At 39.3% G+C, this 13,083-nt stretch overlaps 2 protein-coding genes across 7 annotated transcripts; one reads left to right on the forward strand and one right to left on the reverse strand.

Annotated features, from left to right (window-relative positions):
- Window positions 1-2,333: 2,333 nt before the first annotated feature.
- LOC120001414 (splicing factor U2af large subunit B-like) lies at window positions 2,334-8,085 on the reverse strand. 5 transcript variants are annotated; one of them, XM_038849745.1, is made up of 13 exons: window positions 7,877-8,085; window positions 6,930-7,165; window positions 6,675-6,782; window positions 5,903-5,973; window positions 5,139-5,209; window positions 5,012-5,056; window positions 4,812-4,871; window positions 4,644-4,704; window positions 4,443-4,555; window positions 3,875-4,321; window positions 3,627-3,768; window positions 3,284-3,351; window positions 2,334-2,781 (listed from the first exon to the last, which is right to left on the reverse strand). In XM_038849745.1, exons 1-13 carry the CDS (start codon window positions 8,006-8,008, stop codon window positions 2,644-2,646), a joined length of 1,692 nt encoding a protein of 563 aa, XP_038705673.1. In that variant the 5' UTR covers window positions 8,009-8,085; the 3' UTR covers window positions 2,334-2,643. The 5 variants fall into 5 exon arrangements, 4 of the variants coding, with proteins under 4 accessions (XP_038705673.1, XP_038705665.1, XP_038705695.1 ...); XM_038849737.1 differs by having other exon boundaries at window positions 5,012-5,059; window positions 7,877-8,084; XR_005468861.1 differs by having other exon boundaries at window positions 2,683-2,781; window positions 3,284-3,501; window positions 5,012-5,059.
- Window positions 8,086-9,436: 1,351 nt separating this feature from the next.
- LOC120000422 (zinc finger protein GAI-ASSOCIATED FACTOR 1-like) lies at window positions 9,437-12,788 on the forward strand. Of its 2 annotated transcripts, none has more exons than XM_038848513.1 (4): window positions 9,437-10,152; window positions 10,246-10,642; window positions 10,733-10,989; window positions 11,432-12,788. In XM_038848513.1, exons 1-4 carry the CDS (start codon window positions 9,924-9,926, stop codon window positions 12,208-12,210), a joined length of 1,662 nt encoding a protein of 553 aa, XP_038704441.1. In that variant the 5' UTR covers window positions 9,437-9,923; the 3' UTR covers window positions 12,211-12,788. The 2 variants fall into 2 exon arrangements, with proteins under 2 accessions (XP_038704441.1, XP_038704432.1); XM_038848504.1 differs by having other exon boundaries at window positions 9,440-10,152; window positions 11,429-12,788.
- The last annotated feature ends 295 nt before the right edge of the window (window positions 12,789-13,083 follow it).

A 13,083-nucleotide genomic window follows, 5' to 3' on the forward strand; every position in this document is an offset into this window, starting at 1 on the left:
CTAGGCTGTCCATCGATTCTTACACCTAAGACATGTTAATGGTTCGCACTGGTTTGTTCTAATGAGCTATCGCAATTGGTTCTTAGATCCATAAAATGCGTGGACAAGCAGATGATACGTCCAATTGGTCCCAAGTCTTTGCTTCAACTTTATGTAAGAAATCTCACCCCTTACATATCAACATATTGTCCGCTCTATATCAACATATTGTCCGCTCTACATCATACGCCTGCACGAACTTGTTCTCCTAGGCCGTCCATTGATTCTTACACCTAAGACATGTCTATTGGGTTATTCTTATATGTCGGTTAAATTATACCAATCCAATCATGACAAATTAGCCTTGACAGAAATCTCACTTAATTTACTAGGATTATCACGGAGTTGCCTCCCTTGTTGATGTTGTTTGAAGTAAAACTGTTATCCGATGTTGATTATCAACTCTCATTATTATGTCTATGGAGGAGCTAGGGGGACCATGATATATATATATATGATTGAGCAGAACTTGATTGGATTGACTAACAATCAATCGATCAAAAGCCAGGAAATGAGGTTGGGAGACCCTTCATCATCAGGGTGCATGATTATTCCCTTGCACATGGAGTTATGGTCCACATGTTCCGCTTGCTTGCATGGAAAACTATCAATATATGGCTTATTGGATCTTCTCCAATGCAATGAAAAAAGATTGAAATCGCTTGCTGTTTGATGTTTTGCTAATATATATATGTCCAAGTTCATAATCAGATCTCCATATCTCAACTTCTTAGAGGTAAACCATTTGATCATTAGCTAGTTATGGGAAAATAGTGTATATTTTATGTTGAAATTTGGATGCAGTTAATTGGTAATTCATGTGTGATTTCACTGATTTGTGTCATTTTGCTTTTTACACACACATTCACTACGTTGATGGTAGGTAAAACTGAGCTGAAACTCATGTGGATAGGAGCCCAAAAATAGGACAAACACACGGAACAAGGATTTCATAAAAAATATCATGTTTAGTTGGTTCGAACTCCTGATCTTAGATATCAAACGTCTTAAAGTCCAAGGAATAACCAACCAAGCTGTCTTCAAGTGGTTTTGTTGCTGCTGCTGGTGGTTGTGCTCAAGAGTACGTCAAGAGTCTCGTTCCTATTCATGGGAATGCCCTGCTCGTTCACCGTGCAAATCTATCACTCTCTTTTAAGTTTTAAGTTTTCTTTTCTGTGTATGGCCTGCCTGATCAGCAGCAGTAAAAAGTGAGAGTCTATTGATACTGTTTACAGAGCTAAAGGCCCCAACAGTAGCATGGATTGGCACTGTTTCGTGGATCATTTCAAGCCAAAAGTAACGCACCAAACACACTCCAAGTGGTATGATTAAGTGATACTACAATCATACACGGTATCAGAGATTCTTTGTCAATTTTAAGAAACCGTACCTGGATTTGGAGAGTTGTAAACGACACCCTCTTTCAGAGTATGGGTTTGGATCTTTCGAATCCCCACATATCTGGATCTGTATCGCACTGCCAACTCTTGCCTTGGGCTTTGGGGTCAAGTTTCTAATTTCTATAGTGGGCTTTTGCCCTTGGTTGAACTTGAAAGTTGAAACCCCTGATGGGCTTAACTTTGTAGATGATATTCGAACTTACCTTAGCCCCAAACTACAATTCTTTCACCTTCTCCGGATCTCCTCTTTGGGCATTCATGATCCTCAATCGCCACATCCACCTCACAACCCTTATTCACCCTCTTACTCCATGACTTCTCTCCGCCTCCTCACTCTTTCCCTTCTTATACAGAGTATCCAAAATCTTGCCAAAATTAAGTTGCATGTTAATAACCAGGCCAGAGGTGCGTCATAAACACACCCAACATGCCCATACTTTCTTTAATCAACCACTACCCACACATGGGTTGATCATAACTAACAAGCTCAATGGGCTACTACCATCCATAAACACACCAAACAAACCCATACCTTCCTTAATCAACCACTACCCACACATGGATTGATCATAACTAACAAACTCACTGGGCTACTACCTTCAAAATCAATTGATTTAAGGAAGACATTTGCTCAACTTATTGATAGATCACAACTCCCATAAATAGCAATGTGAGACGTTCGTATCATCATATGTAGAAACAATTTTTTACAAGAACGGATTAGGGTTTAGGCACTTCAGGGTTTTAGCCGAGGCCATGGGCAGCATAAAGCTGCAGGAATAAGTTCTAGGGGAAATATATATTTTCCACTGGAAAAAAAAAACTTCTATTAGAAAAGGTAATAAATAAATATGGGATTAGAAGAGCAGCTATTGAGTATCAAATTTCAGTAAATATTACAAATTATTAAATGTAAATATTAAATATTTTAGTAATAATATCACTCATTTTTGTGAAAAAAAATTAAGTGAAAACTCTTTTATGGATCAAATTTCACACTTAGGTCTAAGGCCCATAAGAACCCAATATATTCGACTAATTAGTCCTGCAAGCAAGTACAATAGCACAAAAGTATGCGTAGTAAATTGCTGACCCAAGAAAAAGCTAAAAAAGTTAACACAGGAGAAGATCCCCAATCCAGTGCGTTCATTGAACAACTTTAGCTTACGACCTACCCAAGCAATACTTTGCTTGGACAAACAAATTAATTTTCATACTCCCCCTGAGCAAACTTATCCTCCGGGAAGAAGACCGCTGCAACAGTATTCCCACCAAATTTCCTACCGCTCATTCCTGTCCTCGCCTTTGTAGAACCTTCAACATCTGCATACTCCAAGAACACCTAGAAAAGGAGGGTAGTCAGCATAAATTTGTGGAGGTGAGGTTTGTATATATACTGCTTACTGCTTGTCCCCCACCCCACCCACAGCAGAAGCCTTGTACGTATGTTGTTTACCTTTTATACCACCATAAATTTGTAATGTTAGGCAAGACCCACTTTGAAAAAGTGGGGTTTTAATATGCTAAAAATCCCACGTGGATTCCCCCATCTTAATTTACAATCATTAAGATATACCTCAACATATTTCTGTCTCCTTGTAAATTTGTAATTTAAATTGCAATCCATATAAACATGTAATGCTACCCTCTGCTTGAGAAAATAGGAGCCAAATATCATTCAGATGCCTCAGTAAACCAAAAGTCAAAAGTGATTCATTTTCAGAATTTAAGTCACGCACATCATGAAGGAAAGTCATACGAATAATTAAGTACCAGTTATTCAAGAAGTAAAATCCGCCGCCTAAAATATCCAATTCAAGCAGAAGAAAAAATAGCAAACTGACCTTCCCAACACCAGGTGATGGTTCGCCATTTGGGTTAGGGCGTGGGATGACAACATTCACCAATGTACCTGCATATAATGTGTGAAAGTTTGGAATTCACAAATTTTCAGAACAGTTGGTAAAATAATCTCAGGTGATTATAGATAGAGGGCTAAGAAGTCTTCTGTCTGTGTGTGTTAGGCCTGATTCTGTACAGCAGAATGTGGGACTACATATGGCTGTAAAACAGACAGATATACACAAAGAAAACAGGAAAGAAAAATTAATAAATATGCCAAGACTTCTTCAACTATAAAAAGGCTAAACATGATAACTTAAAGTTTCCAATGTTCATGGTGCTTACCAAATTTTCCACCTTCTTGCCTCATGTCCTCCAGAATGTCTTCATACTCCTCATCATCTTTGAGCTCATCCTCAGAAACTACTTGGGTTAGACACACAACCTTGGAGGGTATTATTGCAGCGGGCTGCTGTAATATAAGCCTCTGGGAAACAATAGACATAGATAAATGTTCAATGAGACACAGTTAAACCAAAACCAATTTAAGAGATACCAATGATATACTGGAAATAACAAAAAATCAAGTCTACCTGCAATGCAATCTGCTGCTGTACATGTAATAGTACATTTTCTTGCTCAGGTTTAGGTTCGGTAGCTCCCTGATTTGCACGCCTGACTGTGAGTGTCTTATCACCCATTTTAATTCCATTCAGAGCGGCACAAGCTATATCTGTCACAGAAAGATCTTGATAGACACAAAATGCATAGCCTTTAGAATTCCCGGTTTCTCTATCTTTTACTAGATCAAAACCTCGAAGGGGACCAAAAGATTCCAACAACTCTCTAATCTGTGCTTCTGTGAAATAATACGGGACCCCACCCACAAATATGCGATCAGGACCTTCAAGTCCACCAGCTGAACCCGGAGTGAGACCAACAGCAGCCAAGTTAAGATTGGGATTGGGCTGGCTAGGTCCAAGGGTTGCAGCAAGAGACGGGTTGTAATCACTAGGCCTCCTCACCTTAACAGGTGCTCCCTGAAAATGTAAAAAATTAATGTAAAGGTCAGGAAAAATATAAAATAAATTTGGAGAAAACAATAAGGTGAAAAAGACATCCCTAACTTAATTGAGATGAACCAAAGAAAATCCACAATACCTCAAATATAATCCCATCTAAGGCCATCGCATTGCTGGCCTCCTCAACTGATCTCATCTCCACAAAAGCAAACTTCTTTTCATGGTTTATATAGACATTGACAACAGCATCCCCTAGGCATAACAAACGAGAAAGGTTAAAACAATCACAAAGCCAACAAGATTATTATTTACTATTTATTAAACTGAAACATTAATGTACCTGGGCCAGCAGTGTTTCCTCCAATTGCGGCCATAACCTGGCTGAAAAAAGTTGCCACAGACTACAGTAGGAGCACAGGCATAAAAAGTCAGTATTTGAATGAATACCAAGTTATTCAATAAACAGAGAAGTAATAATAAAAGACAGATGAGATGACGCGCCCATAACCTGTTCATTTGCTGAAGGAGATAGCCCTCCAACATATACTCTCCGAGCATGCCTAGTAGCCTGAACCAGAATAAAAAATTACAACGATGCCAAACATAATGATGATTTAGTATCATAAATAAATATAAGAGACCGCAATCCATATGCATTGATATAAATGGTAGTTACTTCGTTGTAGCGCAATTCAGATTCATGCCTACCTGCTGGGTCATTGCCTGTACTGGCATTATGGGAAGAGCACCAAACTGCTGCACAAAGGAACAAGAGACAAAATTAAGCGATATCAGAGAATTAATATTACTGTAGCACAAATGAGAAGAAAATTACCTGCCCAGTTGCTAGAGGAAACATGTTTGAGAACATCCCAGGTATAGCTGGGTTAGCACCAGGCATCTGACCTGCGAACGAAATAAATCAAAAATTAGAATGGCATTCAACAATCAACTTCTTATCCAGCATCAATACCTTTCGAAAAAGAAAAAAGGCTTGCCTACACCTTAACCAAAGAAGAAAGAACCCAAAATACTAAAAAGTATAGCCTAACATCTTTCTTTTTTTAAGCAAAAGGTACAGCCCAACATCTAGCAATATATTATATGGGAGGAGATAAAGTAATACTTAATCTGCAGGTTCTGGAGGAAAATATTTGCAAGACTACCAAAAACAGGCAATAGTTGCCAATTGAAGATGAACAATACCCTTCAAACCGGTGCATGGTTGCTCCTTGTACATAAAAGCTACAGAGTCGGCTCAGGCCCATTGTCAGCACAGTGGGGCAAGTAGCCCAACATTGCCTTCTTACAACAAAAGATAGACAGAAACAAACACCAAACACAAGACAACCAAAAAAACTCTCTCAGTTCCAGAATTATTTCACTAAGTAAACAGTTAAAAATAACAGAACAGGCTGTACAGCCCATCCGGAGACCGCATCTTTAAAAAGGTTGTACAATAATAAAAATGGACAAAATACAGCTTATCAAAATCAGACCATGTTAATCGATACGAACTTTCCACACTAGATCAAACAAAAACAAAAAACAGCAGTTAAAATATACATAACAACATGATTACATAAAGGGTACATGTACCTGCTGCAGGGGCAGCACCAGCTAACATTGCTGAGGCAGGAGGTGCCATGTCAAAACCACTAATCCTTTTGCTGCAAGTGAGTATGGTTAGTATACAAAGAAGATGCATTCACAATATATAGAAAAACAATGAACATATATTTTAAACTTGGAATAAATTCGGTCAGTTGTACATATTGCTGGGTTCCTTGCAACACGTAAAATAACATCATGTGACATATGGAGTCCCTTCACACTTTAGAGGTGAAAACAAACTGATTCCTAAAGAATCATAAACATCTTATGGAAGTTCTTTACAAACAAAATAATATTTCAGTTCAATAACATTTGAATTAAAATTCATAACATAAGATACCAGAAACTTAAACGACAATACACATATCCATGCAAGACTTTACCTAGCCTGAAAAGGTCAACACAGTTCACAACGAGTACAGTGAAAATTTTCAAAAACAAGACTGCACAATCAGGTCCGCTGATTGATATTTGAAGTTCAGAAATCTTTGACATTTCTATCCTATGGCAAAGAAAAACGAATAGTCCCCTCCATCACCATTTGCTAGAATGAAAAGGAATGTCAACGCATCCAAGAAAAAAATTATCTATCAATATACCTGCTTAAAATTCAAACCATGGTAATATGGTATTAATGGCTGAAAGCAAAAGAAAATATTAAGGTAATTCATTCGACCAACAATGCAAAATTGAGTGAATAGGGTAAGGGAGAATAACATCTAAAACCTTAAAAAAAATGTAACACCGCATCACCAACCTTTTTGAGGGCGAGCGAGACCGGGACCTTGACTTTGATCGGTGCTCAGACCTACCCCTCGAACGAGACTGGTGCCTATGCCTTTCCTCCCTATCATAATCTCTCTTTCTGAGCAAGCAAACAACCAAATAAGTACGGTGTGTGGAAACAAATAAGTACGGTGTGTGGAGATATCAAGCATGGTGATTCATAGCAATGTAAGAGATGTAATTTAAATCAAATATAACTGAAAACAAATAATTTTATTTTTATCACCTGTCATAATCTCGGCTTCGAAAATAATCATCATCATTTCTATCTCTTCCTCGCTCCCTCCTGTCACTACGATCCCTATGGCGATCCTTATAATGACTGTCACGATCCTTGTCTCGGTCCCTCTCCCTGTCCTTACTTCTTTCATGATCCCTATCTCTCTCCCGGTCCTTCTCACGTTTTTCTCTACCTTTCTCCCTACTTTTGGAAGATTCTCTTTCATAATCACGAGACCCATGCTGCAGTAAAATTCATTTTGTTAGTGACTGCAGTATTGCAGTCAATTAAAGACACACAACAACATTTTCACACAATCACAGGCAGTAAAGAATAAAAGTCCTATAGTCCACAATCCACATTAATGACTCCATAGATTAACCAATATGTAAGAGTGGTATTAAGCCTACAAAAGTTTAAGAATTAAAAGTATGTGAACGGCAACAGGTTACAACCTCAACTAGCAGGATTTAAACCAAATATTGAACTAGCAATGAGCAGTGACCAACCTTTTCCCAATAAACACCATAATCCTCTTAATAGCTTACAGTTTCACAAACTGTAGTCTTAATAGCAAGCCCCTGAGTTAAGGGGGGACAAAACAATCGAATCCATATCAACAATTAAATTATAATACGACCACGTCCCAATTTAATCTAAACCAAAAACCCTAAAATCCACATTTAAAACGGAAACTTAACAAAATATATCCATTCCCGTGAGAAGTCGAAAATAACACAGACGAGGCAGGTTCAACACATCTAGATCACCAATACCAGATCCAAACTAGAAAAAAGCCCGGAAAAGTGGTCCATTCTTCCTAATCGGAAACCTAAGAGTCACTTCAAAAAATAACTTCCCAACCAGTAAAAACTAAAAAGCAGCCTAAACTCAACAGAGATCACAAGCAAATAATAAACACGAATATTCGTGTTTTGCAAAATCCATATAACCTGAGATTTGGAATCGCTGTGGTCATCTGCACCGCCATGGCTATGACTGCTAGCCCGAGGCTGTGGGGAGAAGCCAGCAGGGTAGTTGTTATTAAATTCCTCACCATCCCCGTTCCCTTCGTAGTCAGTCATCTCCAAATGTCTATTTTCACTCTCCCAATCTTTTTTCTCTCAAGCAGCTGAGCTTCGTCTGCGACGGAGAGAGCAAAGAGCAGAGAATTAAATAGGGGTTTAAAGTTAGCAACGGTGGTGCGTTAAAGTTAGCAGGCTGCAAAATGTTTGGGCCGATTCTCTGGATAAATGGGCCTCTACGGGCCGCAAGCCCCGCAGCATTCACACTCCCTTAGAACATGGTTTTGGGTTCCATTTTCATCTTCCTCGGCCCTTGCCTATGTTTTAGGCCCTTGATGTCTCCTCATAACTGTAGTATTGGGCCCCATAACACTGCCTAAAATAATGCTGACTTTGAATTATATAAAAAAGAGAGGCTATCCAAGTCAATGCAAACAATCATATACACACAATGATATATATAGATTTCAAAATAGTTCAAACCTAGACTTCATACCATAATAATAAACCTTACACTTGACGTTATGTTAGCAGCTTATAAATTTACAAACCCTAACAAATGAATTATAAAGTCGAAGAACAAATATCGAACTAACACTGGGGTAACATTAAGATGTATCCGAATAATCTGTCCGGAGATAAACCCGAACAGACTAAACAAAAATATAAAATAAAAGCAACATACATGGATTTGATCAAGCTTCATTGTTATGTTTACGTAATTTTAATTTCTACAATATTGTTCATGTAGTAGGCTTTAAATATCTCCAGTTGTCATAAACAAAGGCGTGTATGGGAAGCAGATGAAGACTTTTATTGTACCAAGTCTTGTGTGTTTTGATAGGAACCTCACAATGACTTGTCAATTACTCAATTATATGCCTCTGTAAAGTGACTACTACATGTACATAGCCATGCCAGTCCGTGGGGTTGGAAGCTAGTGTTAGTAAACCACTTAGATGAAACTTGGATAATAGGTTAGTGGTGAATATATATAATGTCAAATTATATGTAAAGCGGGGCGGGGTGAGGAGGCAAACCTGTCCCCACACTATCCTATATCTGGGTTGAGATTTTTTACCTCATCCCGCCCCGCACAAACCTTGGATCGAAGAAAATTCGTATGGATCGGGTCGGGTACAAATTGTAATCCCTAGCGTTGGGTCCTAGTTCATAGTTGTCTCTCATGTTCTTAACATAATGGCTCGTTTTAAGCATTGTGTCAATCGAAAGAGGTTAAGTTCATCGAGCTATAACACGTGGCAAATCTACATTGGTCACGAGTGTCAAAAGTTTAAATCTTTACCAAAAGTAGTTTTGACTTTTGTAGAAAACAAAATCCAAACGCAATCGCTACCCGACAAACCACCGAATACCACGCCAGTTTTTCTTTGTCCTTTTCTGTAATAGAACAGAATACCAAGTTAACTCTGGCTGTCTTTGACATCGACAAGTGCACTGTGCACGGTTTTTATACATAAACCTCTGGCTCTGTCAATGGAAACTTGGACAAGAAGCCCTGACTAACCGAGTCCCCATCACTAACCAAACTCACTTAAATCGCTTATTTAACTCGTTTCCTGTATTTTTCTATTATTAATGTCCTCTGAAAAGTAAAGAGAGTACCGAAGAGAAGACCAAAGACTTGGCAAAACCTCTTCTGTTTTTTTATCGCACACATAAAGTCTTCTGCATCTCTGCTTATTGCACAGTCCTTATCCCTATCTCTCTCGAAGTATTTCATTGTAGGGATTGGGAGTATATTGATTTAATTTGGACTGTTAGATCAGATTTCAGTCTTCGGCGCTTGGTTTTCCGGTGACTTTGTTTCTTCTTTTTATGGGTTCTTTTTTGGGTTTTGAGGGCACTGGGTTTAATGATTGAGTTTTTTCGATTAATGTGAGTTGTTGTCAAATACAGTCATGAGAGCTGGCAGGTGGGTAAAAGAAAAAAGAGGGATATTGACTGGTTGCTGATGAGAACGGGGGAAAGGAGAAACTTTTTATCAACAAATTCTTTTTGGAATCCTGAGATATCTGGCCTAAATTTTCCCAAGGAACGCTTGAAGCCAATCAGCATGCTGGTTGATTTGGATAATTCCTCTACAGCTTCTGGGGAGGCCAGTGCTTCCTCCTCTGGTAATCAACCTCCACCACCGAAATCCACTGCCACTAAAACGAAGCGAAACCTCCCCGGCATGCCAGGTAAGAAATAAAGAACAAGACATGGAAGTGGGTTTGTGTTGATTAGTTTAAAAATGTTAACTATAATGGTTTTTGTTTGAGAATTTATGGCAGATCCAGATGCAGAGGTGATTGCTTTGTCTCCGAAAACCCTCTTGACCACGAACAGATTCGTCTGTGAAATTTGCAACAAAGGCTTCCAAAGAGACCAGAATCTTCAGCTTCATCGGCGTGGACACAATTTACCATGGAAACTGAGACAGCGATCGAGCAAAGAAGTGAAGAAGAGAGTCTATGTATGCCCCGAGGTGACCTGTGTCCATCACGATCCGTCCAGAGCTCTGGGCGATCTTACTGGTATAAAGAAGCATTTCTGCAGAAAACACGGGGAGAAGAAGTGGAAATGCGACAAGTGCTCTAAGAAATACGCGGTGCAGTCCGATTGGAAAGCTCACTCAAAAATTTGCGGCACCAGAGAGTATAAATGCGATTGTGGCACGCTGTTTTCGAGGTTGGTTTATGTTATTGTTGCTCCGTTTGGGTTCTGTAATCTCAGCTGCATTTGGGTTTGTGAAATTTTCTCTCTTTTGATCCTGTACAGAAGGGATAGCTTTATCACGCACAGAGCGTTTTGTGATGCATTGGTAGAGGAGAGTACTAGAGCCCAAACTCATTCTCAGAGTCGTAATCTTCAAAATCAGACAGCTCCAGTAAATCCAAATCCGGAACCGGAGGCCAAGGTCACCCAATCGCCTCCTCTACCTTCAGTTCCAGCCACTGCAACTCCTGCTACAGTCCCATCTCCTGTTTCTCAGTCAACTGATGCATCATCCTCTGTTTTGCAAATTCAAAGTCCGGGTAAAATGAACCAGAACTGGAAATTATTCAAATTTTAGTTTGGTTTTTGTCGGATTTGATTTTGTTTAAATAAAGAAAGAACTAAAATTGTTTTGTTTTTCTGTCTCCCGCTCCGGATTTTGGAGTTTAGCAGTTTTTGTCAGTTACTGATCTTTGTTGTTACTTGGTTGTGTTTTAGACAGTAACTAGAGAGCCATCCATATCTGTAGAGCTGAAAATGAGACTAATTCTGCTGTATTTTTTTTCCTAAAGACTTTAAGATTCAGTATGGGGAAATCTTGATAAAGATACCCAAGTGATTCAAAAGCTAAAAGAGAGCTTGAAACTATTATTGATTTCCTTTTCTTCTAAAGTTATTCATAAAGAAAAGCTCAACTTTTCATTCCCATATGTCAAGTGCTCATTTTTTTTCTCCTTTTCTTTTGATTTTGTAATAAAGAAGTGCCTGAAAATCCAACTCAAATTGTTGACGAAGCACCGGCACCAGCAACAGCAACAACAACTGGCTTGAATGGAAGCTGTAGCAGCAGCACCAGCTCAGGCAACAATGGGAGCGCCAGCAGGATTGCATTTGCAAGCTTGTTTGCTTCCTCAACAGCTTCTGGGAGGCATGGGAGCCTATTACATCCTCCTCAAGTTCCTGCCTTTACTGATCTAATGAGATCATTTGGACGTCCTGATCACACACCATCTTCGTCTGCAGAACCCATATCTTTATGCCTTTCCACCAATCCCGGGTCGTCCATTTTTGGGACCAGTGGACAGGAAAGAAGGCAATATGCATCGCCACCACGGCCAGCCATGTCTGCCACTGCCCTTCTACAAAAAGCTGCTCAAATGGGTGCGACAGCAAGTAATGCTTCATTGCTTCGTGGACTTGGGATAGTCTCTGCTTCTTCATCGGCTGCACAGCAAGATATTTTGCAATGGGGCCAACGACAAGTAGATGCTGAGAACGTCACAATTGCTGCAGGACTTGGACACGGGATTCCTTGTGATGGGAGCTCAGGTTTAAAGGAATTGATGATGGGAACTCCTGTGTTTGGCCCCAAACAAACAACTCTTGATTTGCTTGGACTGGGAAGGGCTGCAGGTGGCAACCCCAACGGAGGTTTTTCTGCTTTAATTACATCTATCAATGGTGGCCTTGACGTTGCAGCTGCAGCGGCATCTTATGGAGGTGGAGAATTTGCTGGTAAGGATATTGGAAGAAGCTCGTGATATGAAGAATACCTTCTCCATTTGTACAATATAATACAGGTCATCTGGTTCTAGATAATGGTGTAGCAGAAGAAAAGCAGTTTAAGATAAAATGTTGCTAGAAATGTTGTCTCAGTGTAGCCAAGTATGAAATCTTCATCGGCAACCAAGCTTTTTTGATGTTTTGTCGGATTGGTTTTGGTCGAGAATTTATCCGGGTGTCATCGATCTTACATAGGCTCAAATCCGGAGACCCTTTACTTCTCTTGCTCCTCTAAAATCTCTGGGGATGGAATGAAGAACCTGTAAGTGTTTTGAGGCCCACAGAGCTGCATTTTGTGTTATCACAGTGGGATAAATTGTCATCATCACTTGTTTTGTATGTTTAGGCCTGTAGAAAGCTGTAATTGGCAAGGTGAAGATCAGATGTATATTTTCCTGCTGTCTCGATGTCGATGGATTAAGTTAGATCTTCTAATTTATCTTGTTTCTCCTTCCCTGCCTCCTATCAACTACATTCCACTATGGTATTGTTGCAGTGCAGTTTTAATGCTAAGAATACATTCATGTAAGCAGTTTTATTCACTTTTACAGTACCATATAAATGAATCTCTGTTACTACTGTAGCTTGAAGCTGATACTTATGCGATTAGGTGTGTTAAGGAAGGAAGAAGAATCACTTCATATAATTTTGATTGATTAGAGAGGCTAGCGAATCGGAATCTAGACATAAAATAAGACACAACTTTGACAAATTCTCAGGGGAATAGTTTATGAAAGTCCAATTTCTGCTCTTGTTTAGTTCTTTGTCGTTTTCTAGTTTTCTGTTGTATGCAAGCAATGTGCACCAATACTCTAGCCTCCTCTCAAGACTAAAAATCTCAACCCAGTCTC

The sequence above is a fragment of the Tripterygium wilfordii genome, chromosome 1 (genome assembly GCF_013401445.1).
Source record: "Tripterygium wilfordii isolate XIE 37 chromosome 1, ASM1340144v1, whole genome shotgun sequence".
NCBI classification, from domain to species: Eukaryota; Viridiplantae; Streptophyta; class Magnoliopsida; order Celastrales; family Celastraceae; genus Tripterygium; species Tripterygium wilfordii.

Coding starts and splice junctions, on each gene's coding strand:
- LOC120000422 (XM_038848504.1), top strand. CDS start 9,924: ATGAGAACGGGGGAAAGGAGAAACTTTTTATCAACAAATTCTTTTTGG. Junction 10,153..10,245: donor AAACCTCCCCGGCATGCCAG/GTAAGAAATAAA, acceptor AATTTATGGCAG/ATCCAGATGCAGAGGTGATT. Junction 10,990..11,428: donor TTTGCAAATTCAAAGTCCGG/GTAAAATGAACC, acceptor TTTGTAATAAAG/AAGTGCCTGAAAATCCAACT.
- LOC120001414 (XM_038849737.1), bottom strand. CDS start 8,008: ATGACTGACTACGAAGGGAACGGGGATGGTGAGGAATTTAATAACAAC. Junction 5,060..5,138: donor TTCCTCTAGCAACTGGGCAG/GTAATTTTCTTC, acceptor TCCTTTGTGCAG/CAGTTTGGTGCTCTTCCCAT. Junction 4,556..4,643: donor AGGAAACACTGCTGGCCCAG/GTACATTAATGT, acceptor TGTTATGCCTAG/GGGATGCTGTTGTCAATGTC.